This window comes from Bos indicus x Bos taurus, chromosome 28 (genome assembly GCF_003369695.1).
Source record: "Bos indicus x Bos taurus breed Angus x Brahman F1 hybrid chromosome 28, Bos_hybrid_MaternalHap_v2.0, whole genome shotgun sequence".
Lineage (NCBI taxonomy): Eukaryota > Metazoa > Chordata > Mammalia > Artiodactyla > Bovidae > Bos > Bos indicus x Bos taurus.
This window is the reverse complement of record NC_040103.1, coordinates 1,569,029-1,596,497: the sequence shown is the minus strand read 5'-3', so window position 1 is coordinate 1,596,497 and position 27,469 is coordinate 1,569,029. Positions and strand designations below refer to the sequence as shown.

At 46.5% G+C, this 27,469-nt stretch overlaps 1 protein-coding gene across 2 annotated transcripts; it reads right to left on the bottom strand.

The window, feature by feature from the left end:
* Positions 1-1,219: 1,219 nt before the first annotated feature.
* Positions 1,220-27,450, bottom strand: URB2 (URB2 ribosome biogenesis homolog). 2 transcript variants are annotated; one of them, XM_027530629.1, is made up of 10 exons: positions 27,156-27,450; positions 25,296-25,429; positions 23,113-23,289; positions 17,988-21,309; positions 15,198-15,358; positions 13,070-13,180; positions 12,349-12,591; positions 8,659-8,746; positions 5,537-5,676; positions 1,220-1,948 (listed from the first exon to the last, which is right to left on the bottom strand). In XM_027530629.1, the coding sequence occupies exons 2-10, from the start codon at positions 25,419-25,421 to the stop codon at positions 1,751-1,753; spliced, it is 4,566 nt and encodes a 1,521-aa protein (XP_027386430.1). In that variant the 5' UTR covers positions 25,422-25,429; positions 27,156-27,450; the 3' UTR covers positions 1,220-1,750. The 2 variants fall into 2 exon arrangements, with proteins under 2 accessions (XP_027386430.1, XP_027386429.1); XM_027530628.1 differs by having other exon boundaries at positions 27,223-27,450.
* Between the last annotated feature and the right edge of the window lie 19 nt (positions 27,451-27,469).

Here is a 27,469-nt window from a genome sequence, read left to right as displayed (position 1 = left end):
GAAATAATTAAAGACAGAAGTAAAGAATTGGCTGCAAGCATCATCTGTAAAAGAAAATTTGGAAAGAATCTGACATCTATCATTGGGGATTTATTAAATAAAACAGCTGCATCTGCTCAGCAGATTATTATGTAGCCTCTACAAAGTGTGTCTGGTATCTGTATAGTCCTCAAGATGTTACTAAAATATTACCCAGGAAAAAAAACCTGGTAAGTACAACAAAAAAATACATTTATGATCTAATTCGGCAACTACACATTTACTTAAACACATATCTGCTGGTGCTGCTGCCGCTAAGTCACCTCAGTTGTGTCCGACTCTGTGACCCCATAGACGGCAGCCCATCAAGTTCCCCCGTCCCTGGGATTCTCTAGGCAAGAACACTGGAGTGGGTTGCCATTTCCTTCTCCAAAACAAGTATCACATATATATATGTGTAGGTGGAATGATGATTGTGGCTGTCCGGGAAGCTAAGACAGAGGATATTTCTACATTTTTTCCTTTATTTTTATTTTCTGAAGTTGCTACATATTGCTTAGGCAATATGAGAAAAAAGTATTTAATATTAAATTAAAATTTAAAAAATAAGAAAATAAAATTCCAAAATAAACTTCTGTGTGCGGAAGCAGGAAGAACATGGAACCCCAGGCCTAGAATCTTCTCACCAAGCATCCACTTGCACAGTAGGGGCCACTATCCCTGCCTGGAGCAGCCACCCGGCTGACGCCAACCACGTCTCAACGCTCCTATTTGCCCAGCTCCATCCAAGGGTGCAGGAGGAGGGCACCTCCTTGGAAGGAGGGCAGAAAAGCTGTGTTTCAAGAACATGCCCCATGTTTCTTGAAGAATGTAAAAGGCAAAGAGATTTAAATTGGACTTCATTATATAACCATGTACCTGAAGTGAAAAAAACAAGTTCTACATAATTCCTAGGGACTTCGCAGGTAGCACAGTGGTTAAGAATCTGCCTACCAATGAAAGAGACACAGGAGACGTGGGTTCGATCTCTGGGCTGGGAAGAGCCCCTGGAGTAGGAAATGACAACCCACTTCAGTATTCTCGCCTGGAAAAATCCATGGACAGAGGAGCCTGGCAGGTTACAGTCCATAGGGTTGCAAACAGTCTGACATAACTGAGCAACTGAGCATGCAGTTCCTAGTGGGAAGAGGGGACCTTAAACCACTGGACTAAGACAAAGAACCACATTTAGAACAGCCACAAGGGAGATCTGGCAATTTTTATTCAACTCACCAGGATCTATTTTCAGGATGCTATTGTAATGTTTTCGGAGAAGGCAATGGCACCCCACTCCAGTACTCTTTCCTGGAAAACCCCATGGGCGGAGGAGCCTGGTAGGCTGCAGTCCATTGGGTCGCTAAGAGTCGGACACGACTGAGCGACTTGACTTTCACTTTTCACTTTCATGCACTGGAGAAGGAAATGGCAACCCACTCCACTGTTCTTGCCTGGAGAAGCCCGGGGATGAGGGTTGGCTGCCGTCTATGGGGTCACGCAGAGTCGGACATGACTGAAGCGACTTAGCAGCAGCAGCAGCATTGTAATGTTTACTGCATTAAAAAAATACGTTAGAAAATATTTGGTGTGAAAAAATCAGTGTAAAAGGCAATACATATTTTATAAACCCCAAAGGATTTTGCACACATTTCAATGCTGTGAATTTAAGCATCTGAAGCCCGACATCCTCCAGCTCGCCCAGGCCCAGGGCCACGGTGGCATGTCCTGGCGCAGCTTAGACAGCGTATCTTTTCTCTCCCTCGCGCTTGGACTTATGGTGCTTCACATAGTCGCTGTGCAGCTCCTTGAAGACGTCTCTCACCCCCAGTTGCAGTGAGGCCCGCAGGAACTGGATGTCGGACTCAATGCACAGGTCCAGGATGAGGTAGATACCCTCTTGCAGGAGGACTTTCACCGCTGGATACAAAGTGACCTGGGATGAGGGAATACACTTGTCTGTCAGAGCAAACAGGCAGATGCCAGGCCCTAGAATACCTGATGAGGGAGTCCAACTTTGGCTGCCAATTTGAGAAAAGATGCTCCTTTTAAAATGTCATTTTGCACGTTAACTTAATTGAATATTCATATCTCAAAAGTTTATATTTGGAGGAAATAGAGGTCAATTCAAGCCAACAAAAACCTGTAGCAAAACATCATGAAATCACAGAGGTAGCTTTGCTATTCAGTAAATGATGCTTCTGTGCTTACCAGGGGTATTTAAAAACTGGAAGCTTTAGATTTAAAAATCTTATAGTAAAAGTCACCTTATGGGTCCCATTCTTCCATGTGGCCAATCTTACTGGAAGCTATCCTACCTGTGGGATGAGGGCAGCAAAGTGACCACTTTCCCCCAGAGCAGGGCAGGTGGGCAGCATTCTCCAAGCAGATCCCTGATAGATCTTGTCACAGGGCCCAACGTCAGATGTGATTTCTGATTTCTAATTACCATTTAATAGGTTTTTAGTTCTTTCAACAATAACACAATGGGCCCTAAATCCCTAAATGCCCAGAATAATTTAATCGGTCCCTATATTCAAAGAGGCAATCCTTCCAAAGAATCTGGGTTAACCAAAATCTGGGCTGCAGCAGAAGTGGGCAGTCCAGCCCTGGTGTGACCACATCTGCTACTGGCACAAACTTTCAGACCAGAGATTCAGACTGGTATCTGGACAAAAAGGCCAAGACAGCAGGCACCGCTCACCCTGCAAGGGCCTCAGAGGCTTCAGCTGGACCTGGGCTGCACAGCGTCTGCACACCACAGCAGCAGCAACCAGAAGCTGCAGGAAGGTTCGAGCCGACAAGCCTCGGGGGCGGCCGGTTCTTTATTAGTGTCCTGATGACCTAGCAGCTCATGCCTCTCTGCAGACATGCAGCTTCTAGCGAGGATACAGTTTATTAACTAGAAGAAGCGTGATTCACCAAGGTAACCTCTGGGAGGCATAGTCCTAAAGAGGCGATTTGTTTCTACTGCTAATGATGCTATTCTTCACAGTTATGGTTATTTTCATATGATAGCTCAAAAAGCATTTGACAGATGATTACCTTAATTAAATTTTACTATTTTATAGATGATAAGAACATTCAAGGACGGCAGGAGTGACTGGTCTGTGATTCCATACTAAGGTATTAGGGAAGGAAAGAAAAAATGAAACAGACAAACTAAAAACAGAAGTCTTTAACCTCACTAGCTGGGGTGAGGACCTGCTCACTCATTCACTGAATCATCACTCACGAAACAAATAATCCCCCTTCCAATGGCAAGAAGAGACACAGTAATTTCCCCAGTGGCAGAACAGATATCTGAACTAAGTGCTGGAGTTCAGATGTCACAATCCTTTTACCTGGCGTCTCCTGGTGAAGGCAAAGCCCAGAGCACGGGGTGGGGTGGGGTGGGGGAACAGGAAGGCAGTAGGATCAGACCACCACAAGCCCTGCACACCTTTACCTTAGACAACTTATTTAGAAAACAAGGGGGGGAAGCCAGTTTCTACAACATTGGCCAATGAATGAAAACACTTCTAGGTAACTTTTAAAAGGCCCCTAGGCCAGGTGAGTAGGAGAAGGCAATGGCAACCCACTCTAGTACTCTCACCTGGAAAATCCCATGGACGGAGGAGCCTGGTAGGCTGCGGTCCATGGGATCGCTAGGAGTCGGACATGACTGAGCGACTTCACTTTCACTTTTCCTTTCACGCATTGGAGAAGGAAATGGCAACCCACTCCAGTGTTCTTGCCTGGAGAATCCCAGGGACAGGGGAGCCTGGTGGGCTGCCGTCGATGGGGTCGCACAGAGTCAGACACAACTGAAGTGACTTAGCAGCAGCAGCAGGCCAGGTGAGTAGTGCAAACTATTTACCCAAAGCTATCAATAAAGAGAGAAAACTGTAAATCTGATCTACGGGTAAAAGAGAAGATAAAAGTGACCATAATTTCCCTGACACATACCCAGGGTAACACAACACTGCATGGAAGAAACAAGGTCTTCAGCAGCGGCTGCCTCCCCCTGACCGAGGCTGTCATCAGCCCCAATCACTGACACACCTTCACCCATGGCACCTGCCTCCAAAACGTGAGGGGAAGGCAAGTCACCCCGCCATCCAGCTTGTAGTTAAAACAACATGTCTTCCTGGTCACCAAAGATTTACAGTTCTCTCAGTAGAAGCTGCTAATGCACACAAAATACTTTCTTCATTACCAATTTTAAAAACAAATAAAAGGTAAAACACAGACTGTCCTGCCAATGGATTCTGGGACACAACGCCCTGAGATAATTCCCAAAGCCTTTGGTCTTCAAGATTAAAAATTAAAAAATAACTGATAAGCATAAATTAGACATGTATAATGAGGCTGGGATGTGAAAGACTTTTCATACAGTAAATCTCAGGATGATAAACAGTGACTTCACACTTCAAATTAGACTCTCCTCTTGTCCTTAGGTAAGAGATACTGTGGTGTCTCATTCAGTTCTTCAGCTCATGTTCCAACAAAAGCTCACACAGTAATGACTGCTTGGGAAATATCAAGAGTCTATAAAAATGCTAAACAATTGCAAGGAAACCAAACTCCAAGCCCACATCTCATTCAAAGGATGACTTGAAGGGGCTCTTGCGTGTGGCTCTGGCTCCCATACACCTGCCTCCCGCCCACATGATGGGCATCTCCACTGACTGAGGGAGCAGAATCGGGGCTGTGGAAACGCCCTGAAACAGGGTCAGGACGGAAGCCAAGACCACGCCAGGCTTTCTGAGGAATCCCATTTAGATGACCCTCCTTGGAGGAAACACTGACTCCTCTAATGTAACACTTTACCAGCGACTCACCACCATTCTTAAGAGTCACAACAGGATATTCTATCGAGAGCAAGATATACTACGCAAGTAGAGAGATATATACCTGAACATAGTGTACTCTAAGCCTCTGACTTTCCATTTAAACAAATAAGACATGAAGTCTTATGATGAACTTACTACACAGGTCACAGGGGGTCTTGTGGAATTACAAAAATAGCACATTGACACACCAAAATGAGATCACTGTTGAAGAATGAATGAATTATCCCGAAGCCTAAAGTCAGATGAACTGGGATTACAGCCTTTAATCCAACTGAACAAGTCTACCGGGATCTTTCCCAGGTCACCTACTTGAGTGAGAGCAGCTGAGTCACATGCACAAAGAACCCTTGAGCCCCCTGCTGCTGAGGGACCCTAGGACCTCTTTCTGTCTCCTGCTCTAGGACTTGGGTAATATTTCATCTCCCTTATGACCCAAGAGACCAAGCAAAATAGGCCTAGGGTTTGTGCTGGAGCAAGAAAAGGCCTAACGGTGGCCGCAGGAGCCCACAGGCCTCGCTGCCAGCCTCTGCATCTTTGTATGGCTCTCTCAGTGACCCTGCAGGGCTGCTGCACTCTCAGAGCAGCTGCCACCAGGGAGGACCACCAGGCCCCATGGGTCACACTGCCAGAAGGCCTGTGATCGAGGGCTGCGAACAGAAGCACCTGGGAAGGCAGGCGGCTCGGCCTACCTTCTGTGCCTCCACCACATACTGGGCCACCATGAAGGGGGAAAACACCCGGAACTCCTCGGCCCGCGCTGCCATGTGGCTGTACATCCTTTCCACGAGGCGGGCACACTCCAGTACCGCCGGCAGGTCCTCTGCACTTCCTGTGGAAGAAAAGTGTTTCCAAACTGATTAATTCAGAAACCATGCATTTTAACTCTCCTAATTTTACACTTTCAACATAGCCCCAATTATTCAAACCTTTTGTTTTTGTTTTGTTTTGTTTTTCCCTAGATGCTTTAATTGGCTCAATTTGAAGACAGAATTAGGGGGAGACAATGCATTCAAATATTTATCTATATTACAAAGAGAAGAACACTTACAATACTCAAGAGTCCATGATTGTTTTTTTAAGAGATGAACTAGAATAACCAAGATTTTAGGATGAATCTAGGATTCCTATTGTATTTAAAAAGGACATGAATATCTAAAAGAAAAATTTTAATGTGGAAAAAAAGAAAAACCATCTTAAAAAAAAGGTTTTTGATATCAAATGGTTCTAAAGATAAGATGGGTCTTTGCCTCATTAAGTTTCAGAAGTCGTCTAGGATTTTTCTTTCGTAGTCGGATATATATATATATATATATGTATATATGACTCAACTAACATTACTAGATCTACCCAGTTTCCCAGATTTATTTCAGACTCCTAGCTCTTCCCCTAGAGTGCCAGGATCACCCAGGCCTTAACAAACTCCTCCTCAGAATTCTAACAGTCTGAAATGTACCACAACCCAGGGTACATATGCCATCCCAAGTCTGTCACAGCAGGGTGGGCCGGGTACCCTGGCACAGCAGAGCAACCTCCCTGGTTTTCCCTCAGCAGAGTAATACACTGTTTTTATTAAATTCTAGAAAATCCAAATAAGCCTATAATGACAAAAAGCACATTGGCTGCTGCCAGGGGCTGGGGCTGGACCCCAAGAGGGCTCTTCTGTGGATGAAACAAATGCTGTTTTAATTGTCATGGTGCTTTCCTGCATGAATTTATCCATCAAAACTCACTGAAGTATAAATTTCAAATGGATGCAGTTTCTCACACATATATTATGCAACATTGAGCTTAATTTTTGGAATGCACAATAACCTTTTTTAAACATTGAATATACATACAAATATCTTACACATAAGCAATTTTTCTAGGTGAATGCTCTTTTATGAAAGTACATAAACTGTTAACATCACTCCACTGAACATTTCAATAAGTAATACTTATGAGTGAGCCTCTTTAGCTTCTAATCTATACCACATCTTCTCTCTTGAAACTCTGAAGACACATGCGGTTCACTCAGGAATTCCTGGCACCTGTTATTTCAGTCCAAATTTAACATGTGGTCATTAAAGAGTATTTTTTTTTTTAAGTCACTTGAGTCGTGTCCGACCCTGTGTGACCCCATAGACGGAAGCCCACCAGGCTCCCCCGTCCTTGGGATTCTCCAGGCAAGAACACTGGAGTGGGTTGCCATTGCCTTCTCCAATGCAGGAAAGTGAAAAGTGAAAGGGAAGTTGCTCAGTCCTGTCCGACTCTTAGCGACCCCATGGACCATAGCCTACTAGGCTCCTCCATCCATGGGATTTTCCAGGCAAGAATACTGGAGTGGGGTGCCATTGCCTCCTCCATAAAGAGTATAACCACCCACACAAAAAAAAAATAACCAGCTAAGATGCTCTGCAATTAAGCCATGAACACATCAGAGAGCCCAGTCTGGCCTGACTGGAGGTGACTGGGCCACACCAGCAACGACGAGGCAGAACCCAGAGCCCAAGATCAAACTTGAGGCATGCTGATGACCACATGCTGCACACACCCAATCCAGCCTGACTGCCAGGCCAGGACCAGGTCTTCTGCCACAGTGGATGGCACAGCCAGAACCAGGCTCTTGCTCTTGAGTTCAGAACTGATCTCAGTGGCCTAAGCAAAGAGCTGGGGTCACGCCCAGGGGCAGGAACCTGTTTCCAAATCCTGTTGCCAGACAGACTCACAAAGCACAGGGGCAGGAACCTGTTTCCAAATCCTGTTGCCAGAAAGACTCACAAAGTCACATGAAAATGCAAAATACCTAATTGTGCTACTAGCTGACCCCAAAATTAGGCAAAATAATTTGGTTATTACAGTAATAACTCTACCTATTCTCTTTCTGCAAAAGGTAATTGGTTAAGTAGCTTAAATCCCCAAGTCTAAACCCATTAACCTGATTCACAAGTGGGGATTACCACCATATACTTGGGTGATTACCACCTATATATTTCTAGTTCAGAACTATTGCCTTGGGGTTTCCCCCCTGATGCCCTCCAAGCTGAGCTCTCAGGCCCTCCTTTGTAGTCCCAAGCACCCAGCACACCCACCCTTGTGCCAGGCACATCACATGGTATGTTCATGCCACACAAATTTGAAACAGCACAGTATAGAGCGCCTCACTTTATATGCAAATTTCTAAATAATGAGAATCTCCTACAAATTAGAAGTTTAGCAAGAATCAACCAACTTCAAGGCTGGAAAACCAGCTGTACACATAATTTATGCGATTGCCATATGGCAGTTTGCTTCACTGTTAAACAAACACGAACTTGCAGAGATACAGTGGGAATGGTGAGCTGCAGAGACTCCACCCTTTTAAAACATGAGTGATGAGCTGGCTCGGCCACTGCCTGCTCCCCTTTAATCTCCCCACTGACCTACGAGCTCCAGAAATAGTTCTTGAATCCACATACTTCTTTTCCTTCAGAAAAGAACTATTTCAATTAGGGGATGTCAAATGCATTCACTGCTGTGGATATAGTAAAAACTGTGTTCTTGCCTGGAGAATCCCAGGGACAGGGGAGCCTGGTGGGCTGCCATCTCTGGGTTCACACAGAGTTGGACACAACTGAAGCGACTTAGCAGCAGCAGCAATGACTTTTTTTTTTAATCTAACATTTAAAAAAACTGTTCTGAGTATTTCTTTAATGATCTGAACATGTATCTTATTTAAACTTCACTGGGTTGTTTAAGTTGGGTGGTTTTTTACCTTTGGTAACATGTGGCCAGAGACTCCTGTAAAATAAACACATTTGAAATTGTGCATAATACCGTTTCTCTGAATTACCTTTATCTTTCTGCCGTCCTTCATGTATAATTGAACGCACCAATCTATGAAAACAGTTCAGGAAAGAAGGGATGGTTTTCAGCATTACCTGCAATAAGAGACAAAAGAATATAAAAATATGTAGGCAAGTGTTTAAGTTCTACTTGAAAGGAAGTTGTATTTATTTCCTTCTTAACTTTATCCATCAGGATACTCAAAACAGTTGCAGCAACTCCTTCTAGCCAGGACTTTCTAGGGAAATGCTCACTCTACTTACTTAACTGCTTTACATCCTGTTTTCATGGTTGGAGTAGGGCTCCCACACTGCATAACTTTAGGAATCTAATGAAGCCATCCTGGTTTAGAATTTGCTGAATCTAAGTTGTTTCTGGTGCATTCTGGATATGGGTAGAAACAAATAACAAAAAGTACAGTAGCCAATGTATTCAAGTACAATGGGCACTAGAGAAAAAGGTTACATAAAGCAAACCCATTTAAAATGAGAAACAAAATTTCTCATTATTTAGCAATGAAAAGGTCTGGCTGAGACTTTATCTTGAAAAATGATATCTAAGTTATAAACAGGATTCTTTTATGCTCAACCGTCCTGAGATCTCAAGGTTGCCAGGAGAAATATCAATAACCTCAGATATGCAGATGACACCACTCTTACGGCAGAAAGTGAAGAGGAACTAAAAAGCCTCTTGACGAAAGTGAGAGTGAAAAAGTTGGCTTAAAGCTCAACATTCAGAAAACAGAGATCATGGCATCCAGTCTCATTACTTCACGGCAAATAGATGGGGAAACAATGGAAACAGTGACAGACTTTATTTTGGGGGGCTCCAAAATCACTGCAGATGGTGACTGCAGCCATGAAATTAAAAGACACTTGCTCCTTGGAAGAAAAGCTATGATCAACCTAGACAGCATATTAAAAAGCAGACATTACTTTGCCAACAAAGGTCCATCTAGTCAAAGTTATGGTTTTTCCAGTAGTCACGTATGAGAGTTGGATTATAAAGAGAGCTGAGTGCTGAAGAACTGATACTTTTGAACTGTGGTGTTTAGAAAACAATCTTGAGAGTCCCTTGGACTGCAAGATCAAACCAGTCCATCCTAAAGGAAATCAGTCCTGAATATTCATTGGAAGGACTGATCTGAAGCTGAAACTCCAATTCTTTGGCCACCAGATGCGAAGAATTGACTTAATGGTAAAGACCCTGATGCTGGGAAAGATTGAAGGCAGGAGAAGGGGACGACAGAGGATGCGATGGTTGGATGGCATCACTGACTCAATGGACATGAGTTTGAACAAGCTCTGGGAGTTGGTGATGGACAGGAAAGCCTGGCGTGCTGCAGTCCATGGGGTCACAAAGGGTCGGACACGATTGAGAAAACCAAACTGAATTGAACTGATCCTGAGATCATAGTCAAAACAAGGCACTGTCAAATAAAGCAGCCAGAAGCCACACGTGGCTACTGAAATTTAAATTAAGTTAAAATTCAGTTCCTAGTCATACAATCTCTAGCCCAAATTTCACATGGTCAAGACATGGCCAACAGTTCCCGTGGGAGATGCAGGTACAAACACCGCCCCCCAGGAGAAGTTCTATTCGGCAGCACTGCTCTAAGGCTCAGGGTGAACAAAGAGTGAATCGAGTGCTGACTCTCTTCTTTGGTGCAAGTTTATTCAAGCAAGGTCTGGAGAGCATAATATGCCATTCTTTATGTCAAAACATCAACTTCCGCAACATGTTCAGAAAGAGGTCATCCTGCCAAGTCTTTCAGTGTGTCACCATGTTTCCTGAGGCCCTCGCTTCATCCTGACATCACAGTGATGAAAAGCACACAAATCCAAGGTCAGACCATCTGAGCTCACACCCCGCTTAACATGCAGTCCTAGACAGCGCTGAGTCTTTCCGCGCCTATTTCCTCATTTGCAAACTGAGGATAACAACAGGTTGTCATGAGGGTTAGATAAGGTAAAACATCAAAAGCTCAGAATGGCACCAGCTGCTGTACTGCTGGGTACCCTGGCTGGGCTCACTCTGTGCTGTTCTCTTCAGATTCACCCGAGCAGATTCTAGCCTGGGGTTTGTATCAACCCTTTTGTATCACCTACTGCATACATACATGACTCAACGCACGGGCCCTGCTCCCTGCAGTGTGCCCACAGGCTGTCACACGTCACGTCCTTCTTTATTGCAATGCCATGTTGTTATCCTTGCCAGCTCTCTTCTACTATTAAACGGTCTAATTCTGCTCAATGGTTTTTCATCATTGGTTTTGCAGGAGATGCACACAGCTTTCCAATGTTACTTTCAAAAACTGCATGAAACCCCACAGCTTTTGCAAGATCTGCAGTTCCAGTTTATAATTGATTGGTATTGACCTCTTCCCTGGTGGCTCACATGGTAAAGCGTCTGCCTATAATGCGGGAGACCCAGGTTCAATCCCTGGGTTGGGAAGATCTCCTGGAGAGGGAAATGGCAACCCACTCCAGTATTCTCGCCTGGAAAATCCCATGGACGGAGGAACCTGGTAGGCTACATTCCATGGGGCTGCAAAGAGTCGGACACGACTGAGCAACTTCACTTCCACTTTATTGTATGTATATTCTACAGTCACACAATAATCTAAGAATCAGCAGGGATCTAACAAACAAAGATGCTGACAAGATGGGCAGGGCCAAAGGTGATTGTTAAGTGGGGAGGACACTGGATGGAGTGCTTAGTTTACCAGAAAATAAATTTTTCAAAAACTACACTATTGGCAGGTCTCCAAACTTAGAGCATTAAAACATTTAAAAATATTTGAGTGTGCCTATGTATATGTGCATCTGTCCTATTCAGAAGTTCCCATGTATCATGTTGAGCAGTGGCACAGCAAAATGAACATTGGTCAAAGAAATCCAGTCTTCTAGATAAAATTCAGACTCAGCGAGGTGACAGTGATCAAATCATTGAGCAGCCCTGAGCATCAGTTTCTCTGCCAATGAAATGGGATTGTCACTGACTACAGAAGTGCTGTAGGGGTGAAACAAGACACACAGAACACGTTCAGTAAATGTTAGCTGAACTGAAATCTTTTCTATGAAGCATTTGTTCCTAGTCTCATTTTATTTAAAAAGTGGCATACTATAAAACCAGAACTCAGGATGCCTCACTCACTGTATCCAACTGAATTATAAACCCAAGATGATTATAAATTATAATTCATAATTTATATGAATTATAAACCTAAGCCAATGAGTGACATTTAAATATATGATCCCTGTGTCTCAGCAGTAATGAATCTGCCTGCAATGCAGGAGATGCAGGTTCAATCCCTGGGTTGGGAAGATCCCCTGGAGAAGGAAATGGCAATCTACTCCAGTATTCTTGTCTGGGAAATCCCATGGACAGAGAAACCTGGTGGGCCACAGTCCAAGGGGTCACAAAGAGTCAGACACATCTTAGTGACTAAACAACAACTGCAAAAACAGAATAATTTCTAATGGGCTTCCAGAAACACCTACTACACAGACATGTTTCAAGTGTCAGATTCAACACAGCCTGATGTGAAGGTCACACACTCCTGTGCATGAGAAACCACTTGGGCCCTAGAAACCACTGGAAGCAAAAAGTTTGCCTTGCAAATCCTTACGCTCATCCTGCTGCTGTTCTTCTGAAGGTTGCACTTCCCTGTCCACACGCACCCTGCCCTCCTCACCTTCGGGTGACACTGCAGGATTGAAAAGAGCACGTTGTGTGCCCTCGAGAAGATATGCCCATACTCAAGGGGCTTCAGGTGGTCCAAGGGCGCGGTCAGCAGGATGCTGAAGGCCAGGCTGACGTGGTGTGGGTTGCTGATGGCCCCTTCCCCCTGCCGCAGCAGCGCAGCCAGGACGTCCAAGACAGGCCCCACCAGAGCCAGGGCTGAGGGCTGCTCCTGACAAGCCTCTCGGGTCTGCAGCTACAGGGCAAGGAACAAGGGACAGAACATGAAGGCAAATCTCCAGGGAAATAGCCCCAAACCCCAAGTGACAGAGGTAAGAAAGTCCAGACTCCAGCACTGACCAGGTCCCACCCTAATCTCCATCCACACCCCTACCCTCTTCCTCCTGAAGCTCCCCCTACCCATACCTAAGTACAAATGGGCTTTGCCCACTAATGCAGGTTCCCAGTGAAACAACAAAGCAACAAAACAGAAGATCAGAGAGAAGGCTTAGACCCTATGCCCAGAGAATGTGCTAATCCAGAGCTATGCTCATGTAGCACAATTTAGACTCGGAGCTGATAATGACGTAAGCACAAGCTGTGAGCACAGTGCTCACAGCTGACTTCAGGACACAGCCCCAGAAACATGCTCTGCATAAGAAAACCAGAGCATGACAGAAGCAGAAGCGACTGAAAGGCAGGGACAGGGGTATGCACAACCCAGAGGTACTCACCATCAGAGCCGTGACCATCTGCGGGCATGTGCGCCAGAATAAACTGGCCTTCTCTTCACTGCATGGACAGTTCAGGAGTAACTTAACCAATGTTGCAGCCGACAACACAGCCTAGGGGACAAGGGAAAATATTAGCAGTGGAAGGAGCTGGCTCCGGAAGGAGGCCCATCTCGGGAAGCAGGCCAGTCACGGTGCAGTGACAAAGCAGAGCCCGTTAGAGTCCCATGCTGGGGTGGGAATGAGACTTGGCTCTGGTCAAGTCCTGAGGGTGACGCCCTTTACACCACCTGAGGGAATATATGAACTAGGTGGGCAGAACTGGGGCAAAGGAAGAGCCTTCTCTGTAGCGCCTCACTAAACCAAACACAGAAACATGCCAGGACAGTGAAACAGAAGAGGTTGCAGACATTTTAATCAGAGGCCCAGTTCATCAAGGTGGTGTCAAAAGAGGAGGCCACCGTACCTTACCCAAGAGATCCATCTGTGCTCAGGGATAAAAAGCAGGGCCAGAAGAAAACACGGACAAAGTGTAACAATTAGACCAAGTGCCATGATGACAGGTGATGGTTTTAAACCATGAGAAGGGACGGAAAGTGACTATGACCCATGTGGGCATCTCACACCGTGAACTCGAGCCTTATGGTGGCCCCTTCCTCCTCTCCTAATATTGTAGTCTCCCCCACCACGAAATCCTAGCTTCTGCGCTTTGCCCTTGCTCCCTCTGACCAGACACCCCCCTCTCTCTCTGCTGAGATCCACTCCCCTCTCCACCTCCCTGGAGGTTGTGTCTCCCCATCAAGGGTCTGCTCACTGCCCCAGCCCCTGCCATCCATCTCTCCACTCACATCCATTCCACCTTCCCCTGTCTCCACAGCAACATCCCCAGTTCCATTCAAATCTTCATCTCTGAACTCAGCTCAGTCTTCACCTCTTCCACGACGTTCCTCTGACTAGCTGATGGGTATCTTTCTTTCTCTTTAATAAATAAATACTGCATGCAAGATCTGTTTCTTGACCAGGGATCAAATCCGAGCTCCCCACAGTGGAAGCACAGGGTCTTAACCACTGAACTGCCAGGGCAGTCCCTGACAGGTGTAAATGGAAATTCATGAGTTGTATTAGCTGGTTGGCTGAAGGAAAGCCCAGAGGCCTTCTCAAAGCTAGGCCTTCGGAGCTGCAGACAGGGGGCAGGGGGGCAGGGCTCACATGGAGAAGCAAGCTCCCTCTGTCGCCCCCAATCTGCCCCCAATCAGCTCTCCTCCCACTCACGTCAAAACCCACCTCTGGGTGCCAATTCTAACCAGGAGTCAAGAAAGCCCTCTGAAGCAGAGAGAGCCTGGGACCCAGTGAGCCCCTAGGTTTCCTCCTCCTGTGCAAGCGACAGCCTCCAGCCAGTCTGGTGCTCAGGTCAGGGGGCCAAACTCGAGCACTTTGGCTCTGCACAGAGGCTCCCTGGACACATTGACCTAGTGTGAAGTCAGGGCTTCGTTAGCAATGACCGAGTAGGCTGGGGGCAGAAGGCCCAAGGGCAGCTTGCTACCCTGAGAGATTCTCAAATGGGAGCTGGGCTATGTAACCAAACCAAGTAACATTTTCAAAAGTATGATGTGAGTGATATCAAACAATGGAGAGTAGAACTTAACTTTTTGTGTGTCAATATTATGCGTGTGTGCATGCTATGCATGCTAAGTCTCTTTAGTTGTGTCTGACTCTATGCGACCCTATGAACTGTAGCTTGCCAGGCTCCTCTGTCCATGGGATTCTCCAAGCAAGAATATTGGAGTGGGTTGCCATTTCCTTCTCCAGGGGATTTTCCCGACCCAGGGATGGAACTCACATCTCTTACATCATCTCCTGCACTGGCAAGCAGGTTCTTTACCACTAGCACCACCTGGGAAGTCCAATAGTATTCCATATGATAAGAACACAGTTGTAATTTGAAAGAGTTCCCCTTTGGAAAATACAGCCTCTGTGCATTGAGGACCTGGGCTCCCCTGAGTCCACAGCTCCGTCCCAAACTCCCGCAGTGCCTACAGTCGCTATCGGATTGATATTGCACATTTGTGTCATTGCAGCACTGACACAGCCATTTCTAACTTTTCCCATTGAAGCCAAAGGAGCAACCCACCTGCAGATCTGCTCTCCACAGGTTACTGACGTCCAGTCCCTGGAGGATACACTGCAGCCACATGCGGAAGTCCTCTGTCGTCCCAGCCTCTAACATTTGGGTGAACAAGGCTCCCAAGTGAGGCTCAATCTCCTCAACTATCTGAACCGGAATTGCAGGATCTGTGAGGGAAACAAGACTGCTAAGATATGGCAGACAAGGGGCAGGTTAAATAAACCATTTCAATAAGATGAAATGGTGTGCAGTCAGTAAAGGCCAGCATTTCGGAGACGTGGGGACAGTTATGGTGCAAGTGAAAAAGCAGGGCACACTCACAGCCTGACACCACCCTCTCATACCCGGCCCTTGTGCCCTGCCCACAGCACCTGTGCACCCGTGTAGAGAGTCCAAGAGGATGCTGATGGTGATGTTTAGCAGGGCTTATCTCTGGACTGTGGGAGACAGGTGACTGACAATTGCTTCATACTCTTTTCTACTTTTCTTACATTCTTTTATGAACTCAGTAGGGGCTCAGGGGTGGGGTGGTCTTTTACATAGATGGGGATGTTGAAGGGATGGAAAGAAGCCCAGGCTCATGGAGCCCACCTGCTGCAGTCACCCCAGTACCCCTACTTAATGCAGGACAGTCTTACGAACTACACCCAGGGTCCACAGGTTCATCAGAGAGCCACAGTCAGTGGGCTCAAGGCCCTTTACGATCCAACCCCAGCATAACTGTTCCAGACAGCAGATGAGCCCACCCTGAGCAAGTCCCTCCTGTGCCCCAATCTGTGTTTCCTACAGGCAGCACTGGGGGCGAGTGGACAGGCCCAAGGCTCATCCAGGTCCAAGTGTCCCACAGCTGCAGGATTCTGGAGGCACGACCTCCCTGAGCCTCAACTCTCTCGATCTGTGAAATGGGTGGGACAGCACCAACTCCTAGAGTTGGTCAAACACTGTACGGCTGAACGTCAGCACCGTGACCTCACTGCCCTCCCCTCACCCATCTCCCGCAGGAGGCCTTGCCTGCCAGAGTCCACTGTGCTGGTTGCTTCAAAGCCTTTCATCACCCTGTGACTCTGGTAACTTGTGTGAATGTCTGTTTACTAAATTAGGTCAAAGCCAACACCTCATTCATCTCCAGAGGAGGACACAGTTCCACCCATATAGGAAGCATTTTTAAAAGTGATGGTTTTTTATAACTGAATCGAGGTAGTCAATTCTCCTGTCAGACAGCATTTCTTATAAATTCTCATTTTTCTGAGCTGAGACCTACTTGACTCACCCCCAAGGACCAAGGTGGTCACCTTAACCCTGTCTCTCCTAGCCCAAAGCCCCGGGCCACCCTCCTCGGCCTTTCCTCCAGACCTCTCACCACCCTGGTCCCTTCTAGAGGCGAATCTAGCAGCTCAGGTGCGTGAGGCCTGCCCCCATGGCAACACTGGCAATACTTAGGCCGGTGATCTGGGAGTGCAGTGGGGTATGAGGCCTCACCCCCTGACCCAGCTCTGTCTGGGGTACAAAGTACCACAAGTCCAGGGACACATAATTAGGACTCAGAGGCTGCCTCCAATCACAGGGGTCTCAGGGATAAAGGAAGACACTCCATTCTATTTAACAAAGGGGAAGGGGGCCAGAGCTTTAGACCACCAGCGGCCATTTCTTAGGACATTGGTTTTAAATGCTCTAACAGAACGTGTTAAATGAGTTAACAGAAGACTGAATTTTACCCATTAACAAGGTGACACCATTCCCTGAGAGAGGCTGACAGAGTGAAACAGAACACGTGACCAAGGCCCCCCAGTCAGCCCATACCCAGAGCAGACCCTGGCCCTGCTCTGCCCTGGCCATGGCCCAGGAGGCCTCTCTTCCTACAAAGCCCAAGGACATCTGTGGGTGTGAGCATACCACGGCCCCCGCTCGCCACCGCAGCCTCCCATCAGGGCACAGAGAGGTCGGTGTGCACTGAGGGCTGGGCTAGGCTGGCGGCCCCCGCCTCTCCTCAGACGATCCTAACCAGCCCCCACCTCAGGAACAAGCAAACGAGAAGCCAACAGGTCTACGGCAACTGGGACAGTGCCGCCCTGATGAGATCACGTTAGGGATGGACTCTGGTCTGCTGACCTCTGACCTGGGGACAGCAGGGAGTGAATTCTGCATGAAGACACTGGCCGGGTTTTTGGTCCTGATTAGCTGGCCTGCAAGGCTGACATCCAGCTAAAACACTGCAATGACATCATGGGCTGAGCCGCTGTCCAATCAGGACTCAGGGCCCCACAATGGCCAGGACCACAGAGACCTGGGGAACAACATCCGCCCTCACGGAATTTCATGAGGTTCCCTATAAATTAAGTCACCTGCAATTTTAAAAGGTTGGCAGGTTTAATCTTTCTTAAGTCCACTGGTGGTGCTGAAGATCTGATACTGGAGAGCCTACAAATAGGGATGAAGCTGTCTACGTTGACTTCTGGGGCCAAGACAGAAAGACTCAATCAGAGAAGAGTGATTCAAAACTATAAACTAGAACGACCTCCAAAATAAGTGAAGAACTAAAGCATGAAACAATACATGTAGAAGCCTGCTATTTGTGTAAAAAGCCGGGAAACAATTGTGAGTAACTGCTCACATGCACAAAGGGAGACACTAGAAATGAACACCAGGGAGGGCTTCTACCAGCTCCTGGTGTAGTACCCTCTGAAATGCACACCTGTTTCAAAAAAGGGGGTGGGCAGAAAGTCACCTGGCTGCCACCCAGTGACCTTTCACCAAAAGCTCTACAGTACACAAGTAGCTCAAGAGAAAACGTCTCACCTGCAAGGACTTTTCTCACAGAATGAAACACGGAGGTACACACAGAATCCTTCTGAGGATGTAGTTCTGGGACCAAAAAGAACAGAGTTAAAAACTGCACGGCTGCCTGGAAAGATGGGGGATCTCCCACTAGGGCTGGCAATTCCAACAGGATCTGAGCATAGATGGTCTGGTAGAGGGTGGTGTAGGCGGACAGCGCTTTGTCTGTCCCTTTCGAAACATCTGTCCAATTTTGCCTGGAGCGCAGGGCCACATCGGCCTCCAAGAGTGAGCCCAAGGACGAGATGACAGCGGGTGGGAGGCGACCCTGGGCCCCAGGGGCCATGCAGTGCTGGAGCAGGGCCCCCGCCTGCAGCACCACCTCCTTCAACAGCTTGGGCAGCACTTCTGGGGCCTCGTCCTGCTGCTTCTGCTCCTTGACTAAAGGCCCCAGCACTTGGCACACCTTAGATAAGGACACCAGCATGAGCTGCTGGCCCAGAGGAACCTGATCTTCTGACCGTTGGCCTGAAGTCACTTCATTGTGCAGTTGGTGCCCTGAGAGGAAGGCAAGGATTTTCCCAAAATTGAGCCCCAGACTGAGCTTTCTCTGGATAAGCATCTGCAGGAGCTGTTCTAAGAACGTTCCCACCACCTGGAGGAATTCCAGCCAAGAGGGGTCATTCACACTCACAAGAAACCTCCTACTGGCTCTGAACAAGGAGGTCAGTGTGACCTCAAAGATATCGCTAACATACATGACCCTAAGCACAGCCTGGGCACTCTTGCCTCTCTGCAGGCAACCGAGAAGCTGGTAGCATGTCCTCAAAACCCTGAGGGTGAGGGAGGAGGAGCAAGAGCTGCCTGGCGTGGTGACGGCCACAGACAGTAACAGAAGAAAACAATGCACATGATAGGGTGCCAGGAGGCTGTCCAGCTGTAGAGCAGAAAGAACTCCCAAAAGCTGCAGGATGCTCTCCAACTGCCCCCCCTCCAGCTGAATGGGGGAGTCAGCCCTGGCCAACGAGAGTATGTTTGGGGCAATTTCTTCTCTTGGTTCTACACCTTCAGCCCCAACTTTGGCGAATCTGCTTTCCCAGTGAGCCACGACCATGTAGTCCTCTTCAAAGAGCCAGGGCAGCTGCTGGCGGAGAAGAGCTGTCTCCCTCTGCGCAGCGGCACACAGGATGCTGCCGCAGCGTGCGGTCAAGCCCAGGAAGAACGCAGAGTGGAGGGACTGCATTTCGGGGAAGAGAGGGCTGTGGAGGACGGCCTGGGAGATCTTTCCAAGTGTGATATCTGGTTCCTCCTCCACTAAGCCTTCCTGGGCTTTGCTCACTGGTAAAGTTCTCAGCAGGATGCTGGCCAGGTACTGTAGGTCATCTGGACCAAGATATGATATTAAAATCATGATATTGGACATGACCAAGTGCCAGTGGGCAATGGGGTAGGTGTGCACACTCACTGTCCCGACCTGGCCATCCCAGGAAGCCGACATCCCCCGGGTCACACTCGCTCTCCCAGAGCCCAGGATATAGGCGGCATCACGCCTCAGAGCACAGAGGGCTTCTTCAGACTGGAAACTGGCTTGCAGTAAGGTGTTCTTCATTCTTTGCAGGTGGAGCTGCTCCAAGCAGTACTGACTGAGGGAGTCGGACTGAACCGTGAACTCCTCTATCTCCTCCCAATGCTTGGCCTCGACGCCAGGGAGTAGCGGAAGGGGGCCTGAGGGCTCTGGGGTGGCGCCCGCCAAGGTCCCGGGCTCAGAGCGGTATGGGCTGCAGCTCAAGCGCAGCACGGTGTCCACCTGGGCCCAGGTGTGGGCAAGCAGAAGCGCAGAGTCGCCAACCTTCTGCTGCCAGAGCTCAGGCGTTGAGGGCCAGGGCTTGCGAAGAAGGTCCAGCAGGGGCTTCACGAGGCCCTGCAGCATCCCGTCCATGGCCTGCCGCATGCGCCTGACCACGGGCAGGGGTGAGCCAGCATCCAGGCTCCGCGCGTTGACCATGACACAGCACAGCAGCGAGCTCAGCGACAGGGACTTCAGGGCCATGTCCTCGTCACCCCTCAAGCCAGACAAGACCAGAGACTGGAACCGCTCCTGCACGAGAGCCCACATGTCCAGGACCTGGCTCAGGGGCAGCTCCGGGAGGCACTCTTGGAGCACCGCAGCAGGGCCAGCAGTCAGCACTGGCAGCCTCAGCGCCTCAGCTGCGGGGCGACAGAGCACCCCCAGCACCTCCTCGAACAGCCGGGGTACCTGCCGGAGCTTGGCGTATGTCTGGAAGAGCGTGTGGATCAGTGCCTCCTGGGCTTTCTGGGTCCGCAACTCTGTGACTTCTGCATCGATCCATGCTGAAGCCAACAGGTCATCCAGGTCTGGCTCCAGGATCAAATGATTCAGGGAGAGCAAAACCTTCAGGCAGCGGAACCAGGCTGGCACAAGGGCCTGTGGGTGTTTTAGCAGCAACTCAGCCAGATGACGGTAAAAGTGGAACTGAGCCTCACCATGCCGGATTCGGTCAGCAGCGATGTTGTAGATAGTGTTACTGGCCACCGAGTTTAGAAGCTGTTCCACAACCAGGAGTTCTGTGGTCCAATCGGACATGGACAGGGCTTGCCTCTGCTCCTCCAGGTGTGAAATTCTTAAGCAGCCAAAAAGTTGAGGGAGCACCTTGAAGCAAAGCAGTTGGTTCCCCTCCTTGAGGTAAGACTCAACAAAGAGTTTGTACAGCAAGGCCACAGAGTTGGCCACCACTGAAGCCTGAAGGGATGGGTCACAGTAGCCGGCATCCACCAGCCTGGCAATCATAGTGCCCAGGGGAGCTAGAAGATTCTTCATGGCCCCTATCTTTGAGTCGCCTTGCTGCTGATCCAAGAGCTCCTCTTTGTATGAAGGGAGCAGCTCAGGCTGAAAAGCTCCACCTTGAAGCACAGCCTCAATCTGATTCCTAATGTCCCGGCCTAGCGCTGGCCGCAGCTGGCCCTGGCCAGCCTGAGTCCATGTGCCCCCCAAGAGATAGTGTCTCAAGACCAGGCAGGGCTGGAGCAGGTGCCCAGTCACCTCCCCAAAGGCGCGTCTCGGGTTGACCTGCTGCTGCTGAAGTGAGAGGTAGTGGCTGAGGCTCAGGTGAATGACTTCAAATAACTGGGGTATTATGGCTCCTGGCTGCCGACAGGCCAACCAGCAGAGCTGGCTCAGCAGGTCAACTATCAGCTCCTGCCTGGCCGTGTAGACGACAGCAAGTGCAGGTGTCGAGAGGATACCCTGGCAGCAGCTCAGCACAACACAGATGTTCCTCTGGGATCCCAAAAGAGAGAACTCGGCTATCCTCTCATTGATGATCTGAGTATTGAGAAAGAAAGGAAACTCGTCACTGACCCTAAACCCGCAGACACTCAAAAAACACAACACAATGAGCAAACTCACTCCTTGCCCTGATCTTAATGAGAAAGAAATGCCCAGATTAGCACATCTAAATGAACCTGACTTTTCCTTAGCACATCAAAGGAAGGCAGAGGACCTGTCTTAATTCCTACCAATATAAATTAAGAAAAGGGCTCCATGCCTTTATATATCTGCTGTCCCTTTCTAAATAGCAGAGTTTTATAAGGCTTAAAGTCCAAAGATTTCATGTTTTCTTAGAACCTAAACCTATAATTCAACTTAGATGCTACAGGTACATGGGACAGTAGCCTTTGGTTATGATCCTGTGGTCCAAAACACATTTCTATAATCAGTAATACTGTTTGTACCTGAAAAAGCCAAAGCAAAAGGCATTCTTAAAAGAAGAAAACAAACGTTGCCAGTTACTACTTATGGTAATAGCAAACCCAGTCTATAGCTTTCAAAATTCTGAAATTCACAAAAAACAGAAATCACAAGGGCCAGGCAGATTCCAAAATTCACTTATGGGCTATGCAACTTGCTTCCAGCCTCACAACATCTGAATATCAAATTTATCCCAGGTGCTAAGTTATGAGTAGCCCAATGACACACATGTGTTTATCTCCATCCATATAACTGCTGGCTCCGGAAAAGCTGAACCAAAAATACTTTGTACTTAAATGCCAGCACTCTACTACAGTAATCTCCAAATATTTCTGATTATACAACTTTTTCCACTTTTATACCTGATAAGGTTATAAATTACACACATGCACCATAGTATGAGTATTTTATACAATTATAAAACATACATAAAAATTAAGGTGACCTTTTAAAAATCATATAAAGATGAAATAGTTTCTTCTCACATCCCCTAAGGACCATTCAGAATAATCCAGTTTGGTGACCACTGACCTATTATTTTATAAAGTGATATAATTCAGAGTATAATTTCAAGAACCACTAAAGCCTATAAACCATAAGGCATCAACCATTTAATTCCTCTGTTCCCAGCCTCTACTGCTTTTCTCCTGCCCACTGAGTCAAAAACCTTTGAGGAAATTCTCATCTAGATTTTGACCTTTGATTTCCCTCTAGTCCAACAAAAAGGTGGGGGAAAAAAGTTATAAAGTAGCATCATTTGCTGGATACCTTTCGTAATTAAAAAGGTAATTAACCAGCTTATGAAAAATTTCTAATCTTTTATTCAATATTAAATAATATAAAGTGCTTAGTTCAGTCAGTAATGAAAGCCATGGCAGATGAGGCCTGCCCACCGCTCACCTCCTGCTGTGCAGCCCAGTTCCTAACTCCCAGGGGTTAGGGACACCTGGTATAGAGAATTTGATATGCATTCAATAAATATCAATCATTATTATAACTCTAAACGTACTATTTTTTTCTTCTCCCCTGCTGTTGTGCTGTGTGTGTGCTCAGTCGTTTCCGACTCTTTGCAACCCCAAAGACTCCAGGCTCCTCCATCCATGAAATTTTCCAGCAAGAATACTGGAGCGTGTTGCCATTTCCTACTCCACGAGATCTTCTAGACACAAGGATCGAACCTGCGTCTCATGCATCTCCTACATTGGCAGGTGGATTCTTTATCACTAGCACCACCTGGGAAGCCATCTCCCCTCCTACCTTGATATTTTCTGCATCTTGATATAATTAACCATAAGACAATTAAGCCTCTGGTATTAACAGGAAATCAACAGAGATACATGTAACACATACAGGATAACACAGGAAACTGTTAATTACCTTGATGAGGGAAATATGAAGGTTAACTGTTTTTCCATTCTTGAGGAGGTTCTGCAGTTTTCTGCTATGTAGAATGTTATCTACATAGATCCAAAGCCTTTCAACAATGTCTTCCTTCAGTTCAAGTTTTTTCTTATAAAATGCAACCAACGACTGCCTTGCCCAATCAAGCAGTACCTAAATTTGGAAAAAAATATACTTAAAATTAATGAATTTCTTTATCAAGAAAAACACTGGACATTTATAGGGACATCCCATGAATAACCAAATACAACTGCCAGGGGGAAAAACTTTCTTTAAAATTTATCTTTGGTAATATTATGTTTTGGTACCTTAAAATATGTTTATTAAACAATCAATTAAAAAAAAAAAAAAAAAACTAACTTTGGGGATTGCCCTGGTGGTCCAGTGGCTAAGACTCCATGCTCCCAATGCAGGGGGCATGGGTTCAATCCCTTGTCAGGGAATAGGATCCCACATGCCACAACTAAAAGATCCTGAATACTGCAACAAAGATCTTGTGTGCCCCAACTAAGACCCAGCGCAGCCAAATAAATAAATTAAATAAAAAAGAAAAAAACTAATTTTGCCTTTACCTGGGGCCAATAAAAAGTTTCAAGTGAAACAGTTTCTTCTAATTAATCACTTCTAAATTTTAAAAGGTAAAAGCACAACAATTGCTCAGGATGGCCACAAAAAGAATGACACACCAAAGCAAAGATGCAGAGTCAGGAGACCAGAGTTTGTGTCCTGGCTTCCTGAGTTACCTGCAGCTTCATCTCTAAACCTACTTATTGCATTCAGAAGACAGAGTCTTCTATGAATGACTCACAAATGCTGTATTAGGAGGAGGGCTGAACATGGATAGTTTTCATTATTGTGACATGATTCCTTATTCATAAACACAAGGAAAGGTGGTGAGGCCTCAGCTCAAGACACCAGAAATGTCCATAACAGCATGAATAGTCAAATGCTAAAAGAAAAAAACTCTCCCGAGAAGGATAGGGGAAACCTTGATCAAATTGCCTGCCACAGCTGTCAGGTGACCCTCAGGCAGATTTAGACACTACTAGTTCTGCTGGTGCTGTACAAAGTGGATCTCATCATTTCAACAGTGGTAATCCATCTTTGACACATTTTGAACTGCTTTATTGTTGTTGTTTAGTCACTAAGTTGTGTCTGATATCTTTTGCAACCCCATGTACTGTAGCCCACCAGACTCCTCTGTCCATGGGATTTCCCAGGCAAGAATACTGGAGTGGGTTGCCATTTCCTTCTTCAGGGGATCTTCCCAACCCAGAGATCGAACCTGTGTCTCCTGCATTGGCAGGTGACTTCTTTACTGATGAGGCACCAAATGACTGTATGTTAATCCAATTTAATGAGTTCATCATCCTGGTGTCTCCACTATATTAACAGTTTTTCTTAGTCAGATAAGTTTGAGAAATGTTAACAAAGAACGATGTCTTTCTTGCTTCCTAATCTGTTTCTAATCTATCACTTTATAATCTATTTCCCCTTGGGTTATTGCAAATGCTAAAGCTTCTCTACTTCCCAACCTTTGATTTATCAAGTTCCAAAGATGTTTAAAAAGCACCAATAAGAATTGCTTATGGAGCATCACTTAGGATTTACAAATAAATGAAACTGCCAACAGACTCAGAACCTAATTCCTGTAACCCAAGTCCAAATTTGTTCACTGATGCACATACTTAGGGCTTCCCAAGTGGCACCAGTGGTAAAGAACCTGCCTGCCAATGCAGGTGATATAGAGACGTGGGTTCAATCCCTGGGTTGGGAAGATCCCCTGGAGGAGGGCATGGCAACCCACTCCAGTATTCTTGCCTGGAGAATCCCATGGACAGAGGAGCCTGGCAGGCTACGGTCCATAGGGTCACAAAGAGTTGAACAGAGTTGAAGTAACTTAGCACACACCCACATAATTTGGAATATAAGAGATATTTTCAAACATAAAAGACATGCTGAGGTTTTGTAACAGAAAAAGTTTGTTAGTGAAATATCTATTAACTTTTTCTCACTGAAACTACTTTTAACTTTCTAACCATGCTTCCTTCTTCAGCCTTTTCTCTAATCTTTTAAAATTTTAACTAAACATCAATATGCAATTTAATAAGTGATCATTAGTTTAGGTCATAAAAATGTAACTTGTGCATTAAACTTACTTGTTCTTTATTTGGAAGAAGACACTGGTGGGAAATCCAAGCAAAGTGAGCTAGTTTTAGTTTATCTTCCCAGGACGTTGTCTTGCTTTTAAGTTTCACAGAAATGCCAGAATAAACAGCTGCCATTTCGGCACCTACAATTTAAAGCAATGGAAAATAATATATTATATAAAGGTCAAACTTAATAGGCACCAAAAATGAACATCATGTACCTTATTGTCTACATAACTTATACTCCTTTTAAAAAAATTCTTCAATGAATTAAAACACCATTGGGCAGAAGTCAATATATAAGATGCTTGAGTCCATGAGTTTTCTAGAAGAAAACTTTCATGCTTTTCACATGAAAGCAGACAGAAGATGGATTACACACACATGTACAAGTTCTCCTGCTGTGATCCAATATGACATCCTCAGAAGTCAGTGTGCAGGAATTCACTGAAACAAAACCCAAAGTGTTCATATTACTTGCGAACACTCAAATTACTTTTATTTTCACACATGGCTTTAGATTGAAAGGGTTGTTACAGCAAAAATGTCCTAATACATACATACTGTAGAGTATGTATTAGGATCCACTCCTAATACATAGGAGTTTTAAACTTTAAACAGTTTAAAAAGATAAGCAGTATTTGGAAATGGTAATATTTCTCCAAGTTCAAAAGAAATAAAGTATAAACCCAGTGCCAATAGAAAGACTTATTTCAGTTGCAACAATAACTTCATTAACTTACGAAAATACACTGTTTCTAAAGACTCTACAGAATACACGTATACAATTAACGCTAGAAAAATACAATACAAAAAAATTATGACTAAAGCAGCAATACAAACATACCAACCACTTATAATCCTATAAAACTGAGGTAAATGTAGCTTTGAGTTTCCTAAAAGTCATAGTAAAAATGGAAAACATATCAGATTAAATCATTTTCATTATATAAAAGTAAACAAGTCAGGTACTCAAAGGAGAAAGTTTTTCATGATACTTAATACTGAAATAAAGAGATCCCAGGTGGCTCAGTGGGTAAAGAATATGCCTGCAATGTAGGACACACAGAGATGCCAAGTCCATCCCGGGGTCCAGAAGATCCCCTGGAGAAGGGCATGGCAACACACTTCAGTATTCTTGCCTGGAGAACCCCGTGGACAGAGGAACCTGGTGGACCACAGTCCACAGGGTCACAAAGAGTCGGACACGACTGAAGGACTGACCACAGCACTGCAAATAACAACAAAATAGGACCAATGAAATATGGAGAAAAAATCGCAGACTCACGATTCTATTTTAAATACTCTCAAACGAAAAGAGTTTGATCTACTGAGAGCTGGATCACTGGATTTTTTTAATCTAAGGGGTCCGAAATTCTCCAGACCTACCTTCAGAACTAATTCTCTATAGGCACCTTTACAAGGGAATAAGGAATGAAAGTACCCTTCCTCTGTTACAGAGACCAGAACAGTCAAAAGATGTCAGTCTGCCCGTGTGTCAAAACATCCAATATACATCCAACAGTTACTAACTTAACTGTTCAATTCAATGTTAGACAGCCATCAGGACCGTCACGACAGCTACCAAGTACTTAAAAAGCGTCTGAAGAACTGGCTACAAAGACGCCCCAGACAACTCTTCTAGGCCTGCCAACCTTGGGCTCCCGGTGACCGCAACGATCTCTGCGAACGCGCGTGGAAAGTCGGGTTGAGGACCACAAATCCACGAGGACAGCAAAGCCGCGTCCGTCTTTGCGCGTTCACACGCCGGAACCCTGAGGAACTCAAGGAAGCTAACAGCCAGGAGCCAGGCGAGAGGCCGCGAAGGAGCGACCAGCGGGGAGGACCCTGCCTTGGTGGGGAGCTCACCTGGAGGGACGTGGTCACCTGGTAGGAGCCGCGATTGGGGCGGAAGGTCGGCCGGGAGGGGACTCACCTGTAGGCCACCCCAGGTGAGGAACTCACGCAGGCCCCGCCGTGAGGGGCAGCGGACTGGTCGGAGGGCAGTCCCCGAGTCGGGAACTCTCCCGGCGGTCAGTCCCGGGTGGGAACCTCACGGGGACTGACAGCGACAACGGGACCCACTCCGGAGCTACCACGTGAGGGCCTCGCTTCTACCGCCCAAAGCCGGCCGCGCGGAGCTGGACGGCGCGGCGCTGGGAGGGGCGTTAGGAGCGCGGGGG

Bases quoted from the DNA above. Each gene is read 5' to 3' on its own strand.
- URB2 (XM_027530629.1), bottom strand. From the start codon at position 25,421: ATGGCAGCTGTTTATTCTGGCATTTCTGTGAAACTTAAAAGCAAGACA. The intron at 21,310-23,112 runs GTAATTAACAGT...CTCAATACTCAG, and splicing joins TTCATATTTCCCTCATCAAG to ATCATCAATGAGAGGATAGC. The intron at 12,592-13,069 runs GTGAGTACCTCT...CTTGCCCTGTAG, and splicing joins AGATGGTCACGGCTCTGATG to CTGCAGACCCGAGAGGCTTG.